Raw genomic sequence first — 19,866 nt, 5'->3', positions numbered from 1 at the left:
AGGGTTCTGCTGGCAGAAAATGTTGTGCCCAATCACATCTTTGAGTTAGGATTGCAGTGCCTATCAGTACATTCCAATTTTAAGTCTTTATTTTAAAAAATTATGACACGTCCCCTCTTTTTTTAAAAAATGAATATAATTTCACTGTAAAATAGGGAAAGTCCCAAAAGTTATGATGATGATATCTGCTCAAACTATACTTCTGGTGAAGAGCAATGAATGTTCTTTTCTGTTCCTCATATGGCTTGGTGACTTGTGCTGGCACACATAGTTTCAGTTTATAGAGTGGCCAGTGAGTTTATGCTGATGTATGTAGGCAGAAATGAATGTGTTGTCAGTGCTACAGACAAAGGGGAAGACGGCAGTACTTACTGCAAAAGGAGGCTGATCTCCACTGTCCAATCTGAATGCCTTGAGATTGACAGGCTGTCACATAGGCACTGATGGCATTGCAGAGCACATCATGGTGACCCTTATATGCACAAGTATCAAAGACACAATCTTCAAAAAAGGATGTTGAGTCAACAGCCTGATGGCACTCTCCAAATGGTCCATCTTTTCTAATTAGGATCCCACAGAACTGGTCTCCCTTATAGGTTTGTTTCTCCGTCTCCTTGCATACTGGACAGTCAGTAGTACATCCCATCGAGCATCCTGGGACATCCTTCAGCTTCCAGCTGTTTGCAAACTGAATTTCATCCCTTGCCTGAGTGCCATCTTTCATGGTAAAATCATCACTTGGATCCTGATTGGCATTGCCACAGAGCCCACAGATAGCATTGGTGTAAGCACTGGGAATAATGACTCTGGCATAACTGTACCAGTCAAAGCTGACTCTTAGATCAAAGTCTGTTTTGATGAAACCATGGACACCACTGATGTAGATCTTCAGTTTATTCTCATAGGAAAATGGTAGGTCTACAAAGACTCCATTGACCTGAAAAATAAGTAGAAGAATTTTTTGGCAAATGAAGGAAACAAGGAATTTATTCAGTTACTCACTGAATAGCATTATGAAATGGGAGAACCAGAATAATAGGAAAACCAGTGTTGTGCAGTGGTCAAAGTGATTTGACTAGAAATCTGGAAGTTTTAGTTTCCACTTAGCCACAGAAACTGATTGGGTATTCTTGGGTAAGTCACACTGTCTCAACTTAAGAGGAGTAGGAGCCCCCAATGGCATAGTGGGTTAAAGCCTTGTGACTCGAAGGTTGGGTTGCTGACCTGAAGGCTGCCAGGTTCGAATCCCAACCGGGGTGAGCGTGGATGAGCTCCCTCTATCAGCTCCAGCTCCATGTGGGGACATGAGAGAAGCCTCCCACAAGAATGGTAAAAACATCAAAACATCTAGGTGTCCCCTGGGCAACGTCCGTGCAGACGGCCAATTCTCTCACACCAGAAGTGACTTGCAGTTTCTCAAGTCGCTCCTGGCATGAAAAAAAACAAACCTTAAGAGGAAGTTCAAAGGCGACTCCCCTCTGAGGAAATCATGCCAAAACAACCTTATAATAGGGTTGAAATGACTTTTAAGTAAACACAGAGACATTAACAGACACAACTAGGATGCTGGGCAACCACCATTATATAGCTATGTCTGACAATGATGGGCTTTTATCTACAGTCCTCAATTTTCTTAATTTAAAGTCCCAAACATGCCCACCCCCCAGAATTTATGTACCTGAACTTTGCGTGGATATTCCTGGCTCAGACTGATGACCATACCATAGACTTCCAAAGTTACCACCTTGGTGAAAGAGACTAATTTGCTGCCTCGGTTGTTGTTTTCTACCGTGACCAAGAATGGGGTCAGGGTGGGGTCCTTGGAACAGACTCCTGCCATTTGATAAATGCAGGTGCCCTGGAAGTCATACTTCCTCCCATCAAAGGTGGTGTAGTGGGGGTCGCCGGTTCCTATGCAGGTGGAATAAGTCGTTCCCTTGCATCTACGAACACCATTCACCATGGCACACTTCTCATTGCCTTTGCAACTGGCCTTCCGGCATGTCACCCGGCCCAGATTGGCATCACACTTGCAGCGGGAGTTGCAGTTCTCATCCTCCCAAAATTCCTCCCCAGCTTTGTAATGGAGGTCGTTGTAGGTACAGCCGCAGTTCTCAATGGGAACACATGTCTTGCCATTGAGGACATAGCCTTCGTTGCATTGGCAGATGGCAACACAGGTATCATCACACATTGAGGGAGCCGTCTGGTCAGAGCAGGTAGCTGGGCAGGCATTTCCACAAGCCTCATAGTGGCTGTTCTCAGGACAAGTGTGGTCTGTTGGATGGAGATAAATAATGAGTTTGAGTGCATACATATTTACAATTACTCATAGATTAGACCAGACACAAGTAATTCCAGAGGCATGGACGTCTTTTCACTCTGTGCTCCCTATAGACTGCATGCTGTTCTCTGTACAACGGTAGCCCTGCATTATTATTGCTTCCAGTTGCTCCAGGAATAAGGGATATCCAGTTCCAAGAAATGGCTGGAATGTGGATCAAAGCTGTGATCCAGTTTTGAAAGAGGGTTGGGAAGTACTAGAGGCAGTGGAAGTCAAATTGCTTTATGTTTGTGTTAGTAAAAAGGTAAAGGTTTCCCCTGACGTTAAGTCCAGTCGTGTCCGACTCTGGGGGTTGTTGCTCATCTCCATTTCTAAGCCGAAGAGCCGGCGTTGTCCATAAACACCTCCAAGGTCATGTGGCCGGCATGAATGCATGGAATGCCGTTTACCTTCCCGCCGGAGTGGTACCTATTGATCTACTCACATTTGCATGTTTTCGAATTGCTAGGTTGGCAGTATAAGCCGGGGGCCGGGCTGTGGCACAGCTGGCTAGTAACCAGCTGCTATAAATCACTACTGACCGAAAGGTCATGAGTTCGAAGCCCGGGTAGGGTTAAGCCTCTGACCATTAATAGCCCCGGCTTGCTGTTGACCTATGCAGCCCTGAAAGACAGTTGCACCTGTCAATTAGGGAAATTTAGGGATGCTTTATGCGGGAGGCTAATTTACAACACCATAAAACTGCCAGCAAAACAAGAGGAAAGGAATGAGGAAGTACAGCCACTACTGGACGGTGAAGCAACAGCTCCCCCTGTGGCCCGAATCGTGAAGCTGGAAAAATGTTAAAGTGTGTCTAATGTATGTTGTTTGTCTGTTGGCACTGAATGTTTGCCATATATGTGTTCATTGTAATCTGCCCTGAGTCCCCTTCGGGGTGAGAAGGGTGGAATATAAATACTGTAAATAAATAAATAAATAAATAAATAAATAAATAAGCTGACCCAAATATAAGCCAATCAGGACCCTCACCCGAGTATAAGCCGAGGGGGGCTTTTTCAGTCTTAAAGAAAGGGTTATACTCGAGTATATACAGTATTACAACTGTACCCTCGGTTCGCTTCTGACATGATAAATACATTATACCCCATTGTCTTAGAATTTAAGCTTATTTTGGTCAACACTAGTATTAATACCCTTTCCTTTCAAGCATACATTGTTAGGGTGCTGTCTGTTCCCTAGCTCATTCTGAATATTCCTTAGTACTGATACCTTCAATGGATGACTCATTTCTCTGATGTTCTGGCCCACAGCCAGATGCAATTTTCCAGTCAGCAATAGCAACATGTTGTTCTTCACAAGCAGTGGCATATGTCTCCATCATGTGGCAAAGCGCATTCTTGTCTCCTGTCTCTGAACACATTCTGTCGACACAACCATTGAAGTAGCTGGCAGGGCTCACAGCTGCATGACACATTGCAAAAGGTCCTCCCGAAGCATTGCTGATAATCCCACAATATTTTTCACTGCCGTAGAGCTCCTTCTGCCTGTCATCACAACTCAAGCAGTTTCCTTGGCAGGAGTCTGAGCAGGCAGGGTCCTGATCCTTTACTTTCCAGTTGTTGGCCCATTCCGTGACGGAGAAGGTTGGGGCACCATTAGGGGAAGTCATGTCATCATCTGAATCCCCATTGAAGTTCCCACACAGCCCACACGTGGCCCCATAGTAACTGCTAGGCAGAGTCACCACTACGGTACCATCCCGATCATATGTCACTTGGAGGCCAAAATTGGTTTTTACATCAATCTGGTCATTGCTTTTGGCGACTTCAATATTTCCATCCTCTAGTGTTGCAGGAATAGTGGTCACAACACCATCCAACTGAGAAAAGAATTAAGAAATGCGTTATAGATTTTTCTGGTACACATATTTTCCATTGTAATCAATCTACTTAATTTTTTAAAATGAGACTCCAAAGCCCCAAGAAGTTTGGAATGTAGGTCCTATAATATAGAAATACTAGGTAAAGGTAAAGGTTTTCCCCTGACATTAAGTCTAGTCATGTCTGACTCTGGGGGTTGGTGCTCCTCTCCATTTCAACCAAAAAGCTGGCGTTGTCCATAGACACCTCCAAGATCATGTGGCTGGCATGACTGCATGGAACACTGTTACTTTCTCACCAAAGCAGTACCTATTGATCTACTCATATTTGCATGTTTTCGAACTGCTAGGTTGGCAGAAGCTGGGGCTAATAGTGGGAGCTCACTCCGCTCCCCGGATTCAAACCTGCGACCTTTCGGTTAGCAAGTTCAGCAGCTCAACGGTTTAACCCGCTGTGCAATTAGGGGCTCATTCAGGGAAAAGGAAATGGCCTTGTGTGGCTGAATGTCATTGAAACTCCATAGCATTCCCTGACTTTCCTTAGTAAGGAGTTAAATTGGTCAAAATGGTTTACCCTGCATTAAGGTCCATAAGTCTGTGGATGTAATTTAGACATTCAATAGTGATTTCTGAACCACTTTGGGGTTTTTTTCTTTACTGGAATAGACAAGGAATATCTGGGGGTTGGTGCTCATCTCCATTTCAGCCAAAGAGCCGGCGTTGTCCTTAGACACCTCCAAGGTCATGTGGCTGGTATGACTGCATGGAGCACCATTACTATCCCTCCGGAGCGGTACCTATTGATCTACTCACATTTGCATTTTTTTGAACTGATAGGTTGGCAGAAATATTACCCTCCTCCAAAAAATCTGAGGACTTTGGCTTAATGCTGGTGATTTTAAAGCATGCTGCATCTTCTTTGAAATGGATCATCACCACCATCTAAATAACTTAGCATTGAGAATACCTGTTGGGTTTAAAATTTCTCCATAGCCACCCCCACATCTATCTGATTATGAAGGAAATAATTGTGAATAAATCAGCTTAATTTCCTACCATAAGCTGGACATCGTCTCCCTTTGTAATGGTGATGCTATGACCATAAACTTTGATATGAATTAGTTGCAGTTTGGACGAGTCCTTGGAGTCCGTGTTGCCGTTCTTCTCTTCAACTGAGAAAGGTACAAGCTTGTCGTCACTGCCACAGTACTGTGCAATGGTATAGGTGCAGGAGTCTTGGAAGTCCGCAAAGAGACCATCAAAAGTCTGAATATACTGGGTTGTGGAACCTTGGCAAGTCCCCATATATTCATGGACACAATTTGCTTGGCCATTTTGCACTTCACATGTTTCCTTTATCCGACACTGGAGTTTTGTGCAGGGATCTGTGAGGGAGAAAAGAATAAATAAGCATTGACAAACTATGACTTCAATTCAGGATGCATCTGAGGAAGTACAAAGAAGGAATTATTTATTATTTATTTATTTACAGTATTTATATTCCGCCCTTCTCACCCCGAAGGGGACTCAGGGCGGATCACATTATACACACATAGGGCAAACATTCAATGCCCATAAACACATCAAACAGAAACAGAGACAGACAGACACAGAGGCAATTTAACCTTCTCCTGAGAGGATGTTCGATTCTGGCCACAGGGGGGAGCAGCTGCTTCATCATCTACTCTGACGGCACTTCCTCATTCCAAGTCGTAAATTAGTTAAACTTGCCTCCCCTCTTTTATAAGTGGTACCTTATTTCCTACTTGATAGATGCAACTATCTTTCGGGTTGCTAGGTCAGCAACGAGCAGGGGCTATTTTTTATTTTTAATTGATGGGTGCTCACCCGGCCACGGGCTGGCTTCGAACTCATGATCTCATGGTCAGAGTGATTTATTGCAGCAGGCTGCTCAACAGCCTGCGCCACAGCCCGGCACTTCCTGTTCTTTCATCTCCCTGCATCCCTAAAAAACTTACTCTAAACACTAAACAGTGAAGAGAAGTGGGAGAGTTTTTGTAATCGTGTCAGAAGCGACTTGAGAACATACAGCAAATCGCTTCTGGTGTGAGAGAATTGGCCCTCTACAGAGACGTTGCCCAAGGGACGCCTGGTTGTGTTAGCTGGGAGGCTTCTCTCATGTCCCTGCAAGCTAGAGCTGACAGATGGGAGCTCACCCTTGTCTCACGGAGAAAATAAAGATGACTTAGGGTAGCTATGAGCATGACTATAAAATTCCTCTGGGAAATCAATCAAAGGAAGGAATGAAGGAAATATTCACTCCAACAAATATTGTTCATTAATGCTATTGTGCCGCATTGCCTCTCATTGCTCTAATGGGAATACATGAGCTCAACTATGAATTCCTTTCACCCCGTGAGCTGTGGCTCCTCTCCCCATTCAGTTCATGAGTATTACAATTTATGAGACTTTTAAAGAATAAAAGGAGTGGTGTAAAAGGTGAGGAATGTGGGAACAGGAAATCTCGTTTTACCATTGGCGCAAACAGCAGGGGAGCCATAAGCTTTCTCATTTCCAATGCCAACGCTCAGCAACCCAAAGGGAGCTCTAGGATGTTCCATAGTGTGAACTGTATATCCTTGGCCTAAATTGTAGGAAGTCCAGGAATATTCAGTGCCAGTAACTGTATTCCACTGAAGACCTTGTAATGGTCTCTTGTTCAAGGTGATCCCAGAAGTCTCTGAAGATTTGGCAATGATCAATGCGTAGTTGTCAAACTGGTCATGCCCATAGATGTAGTAGGCCTGACAGTAGCTAGAAATGTCAGGGATTGCCATGAAGAAGGGGTCATATTTCAAGTTCTGGTGGGTGCCACCATCATTAAAGAACATTACTTGGATGCCAGAACTAGCTGAGAGGGACATGGCAGTTGTACCTTGAATACCGTAGAGCACTGATCGGGCAGCGGGCAAATTCCGGCTGCTTTTGCTATGCCCAGTCTGAGCATCAACTTGAGTATTTTGGGAAGTAGAAACATACACAATGTCGTGCTCTGTATTAAAGGGCAAAGAAGGAATTATGAAGTTGGTGCCCCAGCTGGAAACGGGTAGAAGCTGTTCAGAAACATGATCGCACTGGACTTGCCTGGAGACACAGGTGTGCCCACTATAAACAGCCACAGGTTTCTGGGAAACTATTTTAGTACCAGAGAGGTCCACCGAGCTTTGTAGCTGGGCAGCTTGATAAGGCTGAAGTGTAAGAGTCAACTTGTTTCCTCGATAGTAGGGTTTTCCTTGAAATGTAACAGCTCCTTTCAGATAGACATCAACAGATGTGGTTTCTTCCCAGGCTACAATGGCAACTTCTCTGGAGCGATCTGTGCCCACACTTGGTGTGACGACATAATACTCAGTACCTAAGCTTGTCACTGGATAGACAACGGTGGTGTCAGCTGTGTGGGGTTTGTAGTTAAGAGAGAGGATGGAGATATCTTTATCAGCCCGGATAGTGAGTGTGTTGTCAAAAATACCACTTCCAATCATCTCAGCCTCTGGTGGGATTTCCACAGACAATGTTTGGCCAGCATTCACGTTGACTGCAACCCTCACTGCAGGCCGTTTTATGGAAATAGTAATGGTGGTGCCAGCAGCATATCCTGTGATGAGGAGTTTAAAATCTCCCTTGGACATTCGTGGCGAGCCATTCTGCAAAAAAGCTGTGACGAATTCCCTTCCTAATGGGTTTGGGGAAGCAGAGATTGGGAACACATTTATCACAAACCAGGCAGGACCACCTGAGATTCCTAAACAAAGAAATAACAAAATCGCATGAGAGAGACACAGAGAGAAGCAATGAAAGTTTTCATTCAATATGAAGGTATTGTTTAAATAAATGTTTCTGTATTCTATGAAAGTTGATAACCCACATTTCTTATATATCTGGGCTTCTTAACAGTTTGTCACAGAAGTCAATAACTTTCATTTCTTCTCCGTATGAGGGCCCTTCCACACAGCCCTATATCTCAGAATATCAGGGCAGAATATCCCACATTATCTGCCTTGAACTGGGTTATCTTTTCCCCTTTTTACTACAGCACTTTTTATCTACTTTATCAGATTTTAACCCATGCATTTTTGCACCACTGTCCAGCTTTTCACTATTTTAACCTGCTGAATTGTTTCTTTTGGCCGTTTTATTTATGATCATATTGATGTAAAAATGCTGTTTTAATCTATCTAATGTTATATGCCTATTATGTGTGAATCACATACGGAGAGTTAAGAGGCATCCAACTGAGCTCCGGTTTCGTCATTGTTTTCCTTACTTTTATCTTTTACCTTTTAATATTTTTATATTATTTTACTCCCATTCTGCTCCGGTCTGTTTCAGTTATCTCCAGCTTGAGCAGTGAGCAACATTATTTTAGAAACTCTGGCTGTTTACTCACATTACTTGTACTGTGTATGCTGCTTCCTACTTCTTTGGTGCTCATACTTATCTCTGTTACTCTGCCTGATATCGAGCTATTTTTTGTTTGGAATTCCCTTCTAGAAGGGAATTCCTGCTCCTCTCCTGGCCGTGGGTCCGTGGATCCTGGAGCCGCTACAAATCAAGGTTTTAGCCAGAAATTCTTACCCTCAGACGTGAAGAAAGAATACCGAGTTGTTTTTATTCAGCTGAATAAGATGACAGTCTGCGATCGTTCGTCAAGAAGTCATGACATACATTTACAGATCAACCATTTTATAACAAAAATATGGGAGGCGCGGATTGAATTTTGCGCTACACCTTTCCCCGCCCTCATATGCGCCGATTGGTCCTTAAAATGGTGGTGGGAACCCTCGTCCAATCAGAGGGCTCCTTATGCCTCGGGGTCCCCCACCAATCAGGGATGAGGAGGCGGGCTTATCTAGGAACAATGGACTTACTGGGGTTTAACGAGGAATTATGATTGAGTCATTGAGTAAATGTCCAGGAGGGGTTTCTAGACTGCTTCTTGGGGTGTAAATATACATTTTGTCTGGCAGACTCTGCCAGACCGTGGTGAGTCAGATGGGTTGCATTTGTTTTTGAAAGGTGTCATGTCCATGTTGACAGCCGAAGTGATCGTGCCTTGATTGTCCCTGTTGTTAAATGGTCCCGGAATCCGGACGGCTGATTTCCCAAAAGATGGCCCTGCTCCGATGTCTTAATGGGAAAAAAACCTAATCTATTGTCCATGCAAGGGGAATCTGACAGTTTCTTGCTGTGAGGAATTTTCTCCCTCTGGGGTGTGTTGCAACTTGTCTTGGTCAATCTTTAATGTAAGACATTTTTCACAGGGATAAGGGAAAAAGGGAGCATGTAGGGTACATAATTCATACATAGGAAAAGACATTGCACAAGGAAATAATATTGGAAAATGTTTCTGGAAAAGCAGAAAGATACGCAGTGAGAAATAAGGGCAAGCATGTGGTTTTAAAATTGGCTAACTCTTTTGTCTGAATAAACAGGGAGTGCTTTTGTTTGTCAGGAAAGGATTGACAGGGTTGTTATCTCTTGCCTCAGGCTAAAAGGTCAAACAACTTTGGTGCAGGGATAAAGCCTTGATTTATGAACTATCTTTCACAAAGTCGGGGGGGGGGTCGATCACATGCCTATTATGTTCATTTTATTGTAATTTATTCTATTTTGTTTATTGTGGATATTTGGGCTTCACCCCATGTTAGCCACCCCACGTCCCTGCGGGGAGATGGAGGTAGGATATAAAAATAAAGTTGTTGTTGTTGCTGTTGTTGTTGTTGTTGTTGTTATCTGAGTCCACACTCAGATAATGTGGGATTTTCTGCCATGATATTCTGGGGATATAGGGCTGTGTGGAAGGGCTCTGAGAGGCCAGTGGCCATTTTTCTCCAGATGACCTCATGGGACCTCGCACCTTACAGTAAGCTCACACTTGCCAAAACAGATCGTTTTATAGATAAACTTTCAATTTTTATTTTACAGCAACAATAGTATTCCATAAGCAAGATTAAGAATGGTTCAGGAGCATAAAAACCCATCTCTTGTTAAGAATCAGTTCCCAAAGACTTGCTTGCATATAAAGGCCTTAACCTATAAATGCATAGACAGCAAAACAGTTCCATAAGGAGGGAGTTTGAAAGTGGAAGCAGTCATAGAGATGCTCCTTTCCTGTATTCCCAACAAATATGCCTCTGATTGTGGAGGAATGAAGAAAAATTCCTCCCCTGTGGATCTAAGAGCAAGGATAAGCTCATATGGGAATATACAGTACAGTAGAGTCTCACTTATCCAACACTTGCTTATCCAACGTTCTGGATTATCCAATGCATTTTTGTAGTCAATGTTTTCAATACATCATGATATTTTGGTGCTAAATTCGTAATTACAGCATAACATTACTGCATATTGAACTACTTTTTCTGTCAAATTTGTTGTTAACATGATGTTTTGGTGCTTAATTTGTAAAATCATAACCTAATTTGATGTTTAATAGGCTTTTCCTTAATCCCCCCTTATTATCCAACATATTTGCTCATCCAACATTCTGCTGGCCCGTTTATGTTGGATAAGTGAGACTCTACTGTATTTCCATGAGCCAAGACTTCAGTCATAACACATCCTACATGAGAAAAGACAAGCTTCATAATAAAGGAGGCATTTTAATGATGTTTGGTCTCATAGCAATAAAGAAAGTAGTGACAATTGAAATCATATTATTCCATTCAAAGATTGAAAAAGACAACATAAAACAAAAACCCATTGAATATGAACAAGCCTGATTTCTGCCTTAAATTCTAGAACAGGCTTCAGAATCTTACTGATCTATAACATTTTTATCTGGCAAAAAATCTGATAATTACGAGGGTTATCCAGAAAGTAGATTACGTTTTGGAATTAAAAAATGAACAAAGTATAGGAGAAAACATTTACCATATGCAGTTGAAAGCCACACCCAAATACCACTTCTCAACATAGTCGCCATTCAAATCTAGGCCCTTATCATAGCAATAAATGAGCTTGGCACAAAACTCTGCCACTTACGGCCTCAACCAGCCTGTCACCCCTTTCTGCACCTGTGCATCGTCGCCAAAACCCTGCGTTGAGGCCGCAAGTGGCAGAGTTTTGTGGGGGAGGAGTTGCCAAGCTCATTCATCGCTATGATAAGTGACTAGATTTGAATGGCGACTATGTTGAGAAGTGGTATTTGGGTGAGGCTTTCAACTGCATATGGTAAATGTTTTCTCCTATACTTTGTTCATTTTTAATTCCAAAACGTAATCTACTTTCTGGACAACCATCATACATAGCCAAGATATTATTTTTTTGCCAATTTGGTTAAAAGAAATGAGCCATGATTATATTCATGAATACTTAAACCACTAAGCTTTGCCTGTTATTCTGGTTTCATCTTTTTTATATTTGTGAAGAGACTGTGAACATCAGTGGTGCTGCATGCTACTACTCACCCCACAGAATATAGAACTTGGCCCAGAGGTTGTTCATTTCCATGACTGACAGTGTATTAGCAGGGGCTGCAAAATAAGTTTCGAGATTAGATTGGAACAATTGGTCCTTCCAACAGGGCAGACAGCCACCTAATGTTTGGCAACTGAGCACAGTTGGCCATTTCCGCAACATAAGTCATCAGCTCAAGCTGTGTGTTTGTGAACAAGGGAGTCAAGTTTCAGCTAGGTCTGAAATTGTGGAAGCTTTCACCGCTCCAAGGATCCTGTCCACCTTCTCAGGCTGAACAAATTGAAAGGTATCCATCAACATTGGACAAGCAGGAGCCAAAGTTACATTAATAGGAACTATATCAATAACAGCATCCAAGTTGGAACAGATGTGGGTGAAATTATTTGAAAAGTGCTGTGCAAATTCTTCACAGTGGGATGCTGAATGATCAGGAATTTCTCCTTGAAGACCAGTATGTAGTAGCCTTCTGACCACTCAAAATAGCTGGAAGGTTCTTTGTGGATGCAATGGTGGCAGCAGAGTAGTCTTTTAAATATGCTCTAGCCTGTGCTCGGTCAAATTCACTTCAAGTTCTCCACCAAGGTCATTCTAGTCTCCATCTCACTTGTTGCAGCTTCACCCTCATCTTGTATGACTGAGCTTGTGATGGCATTCAGGGGTGGTTCAACCATGAGGCAAACTAGGCAATTGCCTGTGGCGCCATCCTGTAGCACCTGCCTCCGCAAGAAAGGAGGTCACCGCTTTGTGGAGCAGAGAAACGCCGCTTCTCTGCTCCCCAAAGCGGCGAACGCCTTCCTTCTCACCCTTTCATCGAGGCCAGGTCTCCGGGCTGCCTGGCCATGTTCCAGAAGCATTATCTCCTGATGTTTCACCCACATCTATGGCAAGCATCCTCAGAGGTTCTGAGGTCTATTGGAAGCTAGGTAAGTGGGGTTTATATATCTGTGGAAAGTCCAGGGTGGGAGAAAGAGCTCTTGTCAATTTGAGGCTAGTGTGAATGTTGCAATTGGCCAGCTTGATTAGCATTTAATGGCCTTGCAGATTCAAAGCCTGGCTGCTTCCTCCCTGGGGACATCCTTGGTTGGGATGTGTTAGCTGGCCCTGATTGTTTCCTGTCTGGATTTCCCCTGTTTTCAGAGTGTTGTTCTTTATTTAGGCTTTTCCTTAATCCCTCCTTATTATCCAACATTTTCACTTATCCAACACTTTTATTTTTCAGTGATTGGTTTGGGGGGAGGGGGCACCAAAATTATGTTCGCCTATACCTGTAAATTACCTTGGGCTGGCCCTGATGGCATTGTGATTATTCTAGCATTCAATATCTACAGACAGGTGAGACAATCCTACTACATTCCCAGCCAAGCCCAGGATTTTGATTTGGGAGGGGCTGGGATTTTGATTTGGGGGGGGGGGGGGAGGGGTGAGTCTGAGTGAGAGAGGATCTATCCTAGCAAACCTTTCGTATCATTATCCCAATACCCCCGTGCATATAGGATATATTGAGCATGGTGATCAGATCATGATATGAACAAACATAACATTTTAAATAATAAATGTAAGGCAGTCTCACGGACCACCCTGAGAATTTTCATGGGGAGGGGGGCTGAAGTCCCTCAAGCCCCCCACCCCACCCCAGCTACATGCCTGTTCCCAGCTAACGTAGATCTATTGAATCAATGGGACTTACCTAACCATTGATTTGGTGGTTCTATCTATTCTCTATGAGATTACCAATGATAGTGATTGTGGCATTAGTGTTTTACCCCCCACCCCACATAGAATGAGCCTCAACTTATCCATGGGCACATCAAAATCAGCTGTAGGCCTCAGTTTGGAATGAGGCCTACAGGACCACTTTCCAGTTTTCTTCTAAGGCTTCCAACCACATGCATACCCTCCAATATTTCACAGATGAAAATTGAAACATCGTAGTGTGTGAAGGCTGTAAGAGTTACTAATGAGGAAGAAAAGACAAACTAGTTAATGAGGAAGAACAGACAAATTAATTTCCTTTAGTCTGAGCCTACTGGGAAGAGCAAGATTTCCCCATCCTCTCCTCTCCTTTGATTAAGTAAATTGAGTGCAAACTACTCTTGCATTTAAGTGTCAATTTGAAGCAACTGGAGAAGTATTTCGATCATACAGACAAACCATAGAACACCCCAGTAATTCCAGCTATGAAAGCCTTCAACAATACAAAAAAAAATTCTTCATCACTACAATGATAGCAAGGAAGAAGAAATCTGTCAAAGGAAGGAAAATCTGTACTTGTTGACTTTCCACTCCACAATGTACAGTAGAGTTTCACTTATCCAACATAAACGGGCCGGCAGAACGTTGGATAAGCGAATATGTTGGATAATAAGGAGAGATTAAGAAAAAGCCTATTAAACATCAAAATAGGTTATGATTTTACAAATTAAGCACCAAAACATCATATTATACAACAAATTTGACAGAAAAAGTAGTTCATTACACATTAATGCTATGTAGTAATTACTGTATTTACGAATTTAGCACCAAAATATCACAATGCATTGAAAACATTGACTACAAAAATGTGTTGGATAATCCAGAAAGTTGGATAAGTGAGACTCTACTGTACTTCCTAAACCCATGGAGGTTTAGCCTCCGGAGGCCTAGTGGATAAAAGCCTCGTGACTTGAAGGTTGGGTTGCTGACCTGAAGGCTGCCAGGTTCGAATTCCACCCGGGGAGAGCACGGATGAGCTCCCTCTATCAGCTCCAGCTCCATGTGGGGACATGAGAGAAGCCTCCCACAAGGATGGTAAAACGTTAAAACATCCTGGGCAACGTCCTTGCAGACGGCCAATTCTCTCACTCCAGAAGCAACTCAGGTTGCTCCTGACATGAAAAAAAAAATACCATGGAGGAAAGACAAATAAATGCCTCTAAACTGCCAACCTCTGCTTACAGGCAGGCCTTGGAAGTTTTCTTTCTTCTCTTAATTAAATGCCACAAAGCTTTCTCATTATTTTAACTGATGTATCTACAATTTCCTGGTCCATTTGCTGGGAATTGAGTTCCTTGCCCCTTTAGCCATAAGAAAAACAATTCTTGCTGAAATACCAGAATGTAAATCAATCAGGGGCATCACAAAGTTTCTTACCTTTGGCCGGCCTGAGTTTCTAATGGATTGGAGTCAGGGAGTGAGGAAGATGCTTTTGCACTGCCCTCTTCCTCTGAATCTTTTCACTTTTATGGCTTCCCTTTATATAGGAATCAAGTATCAGTTCCAGGAAGTCTCCTAAGGGGACTAGAAGGGATTTTGATGTTTTTGTTTCCCTTTTCACCGGAATAGAGTTAAATTAAAATGGGGTGTGGAGATAAAAACCAACTGGGGATTTGAGACTCTTGGACTAGGCTTCTCTAATGAGGTTGTGGACATGCCTTTAGTTGTGAAATGTTTGGCCATTGAAAGATTGGTGGTGATTAATAGAAATAAATGGTTGCATAGTCACAACATTTTTCCAAAACCAGGCATCACCTGCTCATAGCTGACACCCACTTGTCTGGCTCTTGCAGCTGAGATGGATTATTTATTGGGTGTAAGAGCAGTTAGTAAATCTGGTGCAATGATCCTGTTCTCTTCTTCTTTCATCTAATGGTTACTAGAAACTGCACAATATAGTTGTGCAGACTGAGATGAATCAAGATCTCTCTTTCCAAAGGGACGGAGCAAGGATTCTTGTGAAGTTCTTGCCAATATAAGTGAGTGTATGGAGATCAAATTTCATGCTGTCATGTAAAGGAAAGGTTAGAATTCCCTTGGACAGCACCCAGATTAGAAGTCCAAAGTCTGTGTTGGTTATGACAGACCTAAATGCCAAAACATCTTCATCATTGTTTGTAAGAAGAAGAGTGGAACCAGATGGTGCCCCGAGGGAACGGAGTAACTAAGAAATAATCCTCTTCCCTCAAAATAACAAAACAATTGGGAAGAGTCATGGAAATGAAAGGAAAATGTGAGGAAAGGGAATAAATGAAAGTAGTGTGAACGAAGATATTTCATAGAATGAATGTTTTCTCTACTGATGTGCTCCAGATTTAGCTAAATCCAGAACCAGCTTGGCCTGATTTGGAATGCATCTACACTGTTGTGATGTCTCATGGGCCTTGTAGTCCCGTTCCTAGTGCTATTGTGGCAGAAGAGGAGGAAAACATGGGATTTCCACCGGTTCAGCTTGAATCGGAGCCTCTCCACCTGGAGGATGTTTGTCCTCAGGAAGTTAACCAAACAAGCCTTGGGCAGAATTCTCCCACGTTTTCCCGAAAGGACAATTATAATAGAGATAGAGGAGTCAGGGAGGCAAATCACCGGAGTCTCAGAATCGCTGCCAAACAATTAGCTGATTAGGTCTGCTTCCCTTGGGAAATTCTAAGGAGTCATGCATCTGGACAGAGTTGGGTTTCGCTTCTTGTTCTCCAGGGAAAGTGTTCTGTTGGCGGGAAAAAAGACCCTATATAGGGGTTTTGCCGCAAGGGGAACCTTGCAGAGTCAATTGTTCAGCTTGAGGAGAGAGATCGTGTGTGGACTTCGTACCCCAGTTCCTTGTTTCCCGGATCAAGTTTCCAACCTAGCCTTGTTTCACGGACTTCTCTGGACTCAGTTCAGGTTTCATGTTTGCCTCGTTTCAAGTTTTGATCTAGCCAAGAATCAAGTCTATTTTCAAGCCTTGTTGTCAAGCTACTTTGGACTTTAAAGACCCTGTCATTTCCCCACACTTTGCTTGGCAAAGTGTGTGTTTCGGTCAAGTGGATTTAAACTTTGAACTCTAATATCTTATATTGGACAATACATTTCTGGACTATATTTGACCTCAACTGAAAGGTCTGCTTCTGAACTATATTCTTCACTTGTTTTTATTGACTTTATATATTTCTTTAATAAAGATATTAGATAGATTCTGGCCTCTGTGTAAGGTTATTGGTGCTCTGCAGCCTGGGTCCTGACAACTGTAGCATTACAACAGATTGACACTATTGTAGGCTGATGGTTTAACTCAGTGGTTCTCAACCTGTGGGTCCCCAGGTGTTTTGGCCTACAACTCTCAGAAATCCCAGCCAGTTTACCAACTGCTAGGATTTCTGGGAGTTGAAGGTCAAAATATTACCTGTCCAATGACAACCAGAGTTCATGTTCCACATGGAGGACTGTATCAATCACTAGTTAGTGAATCCTTTTTGTTAAATCCAGTATTTTAAACAAATCCAAGGTTCGTCACTATCCACAACTGGTTTCGACCTCAAGTGGTGGTTATGAAGGTATGGAAAACCTAGTCAATTTTCCAATGTGACACGTTCTTCGAGTAAATAAATTCAATGTGTTAGTATCAATGATGGAGTGGACATAAACTCTCCTACAAAGGTGCTCTGCTACTGGTTTGATTCCTTAGGATGTTTAGATTTGGACTCACAATTAGTGATTGATACAGTCCTCCATGTGGAACGTGAACTCTGGTTGTTATTGGACTCACAAACTCTTAATATAGAGTTCTGCTTTCTATGAATGTATGTGTGTTGGTAACACATTGATTATATTTTGGTTTAGAGACGTGTTTTTTGAAGCATTTAGTATATTTTGAATCTCTATCATCCTTGGCTGTACATTGAATGTTCTATGACAATAGCATATATAGAAATCAGGGCCGTAGCCAGAAAAAAATTTCGGGAGGGGTTTTGAAAATTTCGGGGGGGGGGGGGTTGAACCCCTAGCATGCACCCCTCCCTGCTACAAACCTGTCAATATCTGCTTGAGATAGTGCCTGGAGGGACTCTTAATGTTTTGCATCTCATAGACTTAGCATGGGGATTTGGCTAACCAGTTAAAATTCATGAGTAAACCAGATTTTGTTTATAACCTGAAAGATTTCAGGGGGGGGGGGGTTGAACCCCTAAAACCACCCCCTCGCTACAGGCCTGATAGAAATTACTGTCTTATCTAGCTGTGCCCGGCCACGCATTGCTGTGGCGAAGCATGGTGGTATGGGAAATAAAGTATTGAGGAATTGGTGGTTGTTAAGGTAAAGGGTAAAGGTTTTCCCCTGACATTAAGTCCAGTCGTGTCTGACTCTGGGGGTTGGTGGTCATCTCCATTTCTAAGCCGAAGAGCTGGCGTTGTCCATAGACTCCTCCCAGGTCATGTGGCATGACTGCATGGAGCGCCGTTACCTTACAGTAGAATCTCACTTATCCAACATTCGCTAATCCAATGTTCTGGATTATCCAACGCAGACGGACTTTTAGTAGTCAATGTTTTTGTAGTCAGTGTTTTAAATTCATTGTGATATTTTGGTGGTAAATTTGTAAATACAGTAATTACTACATAGCATTACTGCGCATGGAACTGCTTTTTCTGTCAAATTTGTTGTATAACATGTTTTGGTGTTTAATTTGTATAATGATTACCTAATTTGATGTTTAATCGGCTTTTCCTGAATTCCTTCTTATTATCCAACATATTGACTTATCTTGCCGGTCTGTTTATGTTGGATAAGTGAGACTCTACTGTATATTGATAATCTTATATTATCTGCTTAGAACTGGATTATATGAGGCCCCTTCTACACAGCTGTATAAAATGCACACTGAAGTGGATTATATGGCAGTGTGGAGTCAAGATAATCCAGTTTAAAGCAGATAATATAAGATTGTAAATGGGTTATATAGCTGTGTGGAAGGGCCTTGAGTCTACACTGCCATATAAATCCAGTTAAAATCAGATAATCTGTATTTTATAGGCAGTATGGAAGAGGCCTAAGTGAGGCCTAACTCTGCCTGTCTCCTGGGCTGAGTGGGTTGCTAGGAGACCAAGTGGGCAGAACATAGCCTTCTAACCAACAGCAATTGGATAAAAACAATTATTCCTCTCCCTCTAATGAGGACTTTATTTTTCTTTTCTTTTTGTTGTATGAACGTAGAGGCATGGATGAGGGATTCTGCTGCCAAGTTTAGTGTTTCTGGGATGTGTAGTTTTGTTGTTTTGTCCTAGGCCGAAATTTCATTACCCTTTTATATATATAGATATTATTGGATTATAGCTTCATATTTAGCCATCCACTGGTGGGCAGCCACATGTCCCTCGACCACCAGCCCCAGTGTCTGACAGCTGCTTGAAAGGGCACAGAAGTGTTCAGGCAGAATCTTAGTCTTCTCCTACTTGATATAGAATCTTGCCCATTTTCTCGGTACAGTCTTATATTAATTATTACCTGCCAGAACAGAAATAATTCAGGCTAAATGATGTTACTCTCGAACAGGTTTCCAAAAATATTTTATTGATACATGAAATGCAAGACCTGGAAACTCTTACATTCTGAAAAATCTCATTCCAGAGTTTAAATAGTTTTTGTTATTGCCAGTTATAAGGGCCACAGGGAAACCTTCACAGTGATTCAGACGGCTTTTAGACTTTACTGGAAGAAAACACATGAAAAATATTATGAGCATAATCCAAATATTTCATAAGATTATTGTGCAATTTTTAAGAAAACAGACTTCATGTTTATAAGTTTTTTTTCCCTCTGTGCAGTGTGTATATTCATTATTCTTTCTGCTTTTAAATGGCTACAACCTGTTCTCAAATGCTACTCTTTTCTATCTCTTTGTAATAAAAGGGAGCAATTGAAGAATAGTTGTTGGAAAATTGAACTGTGATTTGGGACATGAGAGATGGAATCACTGCTCAACCATAGAAACTGGTTGGGTAACCTGGGGCAAGTCACACTCTCTCAACTGCAGGAGAAGGCAAGGGCAACTCGTCTTGAATAAATACTGCAAAGTAAATTCTATGAAATGTTCACCTTAGGGTTGCCATTCAAACAGTGGAGCAATCCCTTTTTCTCATGTACTTTTTGAGAAATGACAAAGACCTCCCTCCAGAACCACTCACCAGCCAGAGAAGTCCAAGGCCTTCCAGGCATCAATAACTTCAGCAAGATCTCCTGCTGTCTTCCCATTGGGCAGCGTCAAGTCATCAGCACCATTTCCATTAAAGTTCCCACACGAGGCACAGAGTTTTCCTCCCAGACTTTCACTAACTTCCACCTTTACTTCTCCACAGGGTCTGAGGAGAACTTTGACTTCAGAAGCTAGATCAATCACAACCCCATCACGAGAGGTGCTTATAGACATATTTTCAGATGTTGTACCTGGGAGTGATGCTCGATGTCCATTTACCTGAAATGTAGAAAAACAGATATCAAGGTGTTGGATTAGAGTTGTAGTAAATAAAAAATATGCTG

General features: G+C 42.3%; 2 protein-coding genes across 4 annotated transcripts in view; both read right to left on the bottom strand.

Annotated features, from left to right (window-relative positions):
* LOC103279890 (IgGFc-binding protein) overlaps positions 1–14,808 on the bottom strand; it is a 32,207-nt gene extending 17,399 nt beyond the window's left edge. For 2 of the 3 annotated variants that reach the window (XM_016996028.2, XM_016996029.2), the window contains exons 1-6: positions 11,594–11,915; positions 6,658–7,926; positions 5,220–5,548; positions 3,554–4,163; positions 1,679–2,277; positions 373–937 (exon numbers count right to left, since the gene is read on the bottom strand). In XM_016996028.2, coding sequence (XP_016851517.2) covers positions 373–937; positions 1,679–2,277; positions 3,554–4,163; positions 5,220–5,548; positions 6,658–7,926; positions 11,594–11,765 — 3,544 coding nt within the window. In that variant the 5' untranslated portion in view covers positions 11,766–11,915. Of the gene's footprint in view, positions 1–372; positions 938–1,678; positions 2,278–3,553; positions 4,164–5,219; positions 5,549–6,657; positions 7,927–11,593; positions 11,916–14,732 lie in introns of those variants that run through there. The other variant, XM_008117069.2, reaches the window with a different exon arrangement.
* Positions 14,809–18,879: 4,071 nt separating this feature from the next.
* Positions 18,880–19,866, bottom strand: part of LOC100555024 (Fc gamma binding protein) — a 42,346-nt gene continuing 41,359 nt past the window's right edge. Inside the window, exons 18-19 of the mRNA XM_062962522.1 lie at positions 19,515–19,801; positions 18,880–19,038 (exon numbers count right to left, since the gene is read on the bottom strand). Of these exons, the coding sequence (XP_062818592.1) occupies positions 19,029–19,038; positions 19,515–19,801 (297 nt within the window). The 3' untranslated portion in view covers positions 18,880–19,028. The remainder of the gene's footprint in view (positions 19,039–19,514; positions 19,802–19,866) is intronic.

Source organism: Anolis carolinensis, unplaced genomic scaffold (genome assembly GCF_035594765.1).
Source record: "Anolis carolinensis isolate JA03-04 unplaced genomic scaffold, rAnoCar3.1.pri scaffold_10, whole genome shotgun sequence".
Taxonomy (NCBI): Eukaryota; Metazoa; Chordata; class Lepidosauria; order Squamata; family Dactyloidae; genus Anolis; species Anolis carolinensis.
The sequence above is the reverse complement of the archived record's forward strand: the minus strand, read 5'-3'. Positions and strand labels throughout refer to the sequence as shown.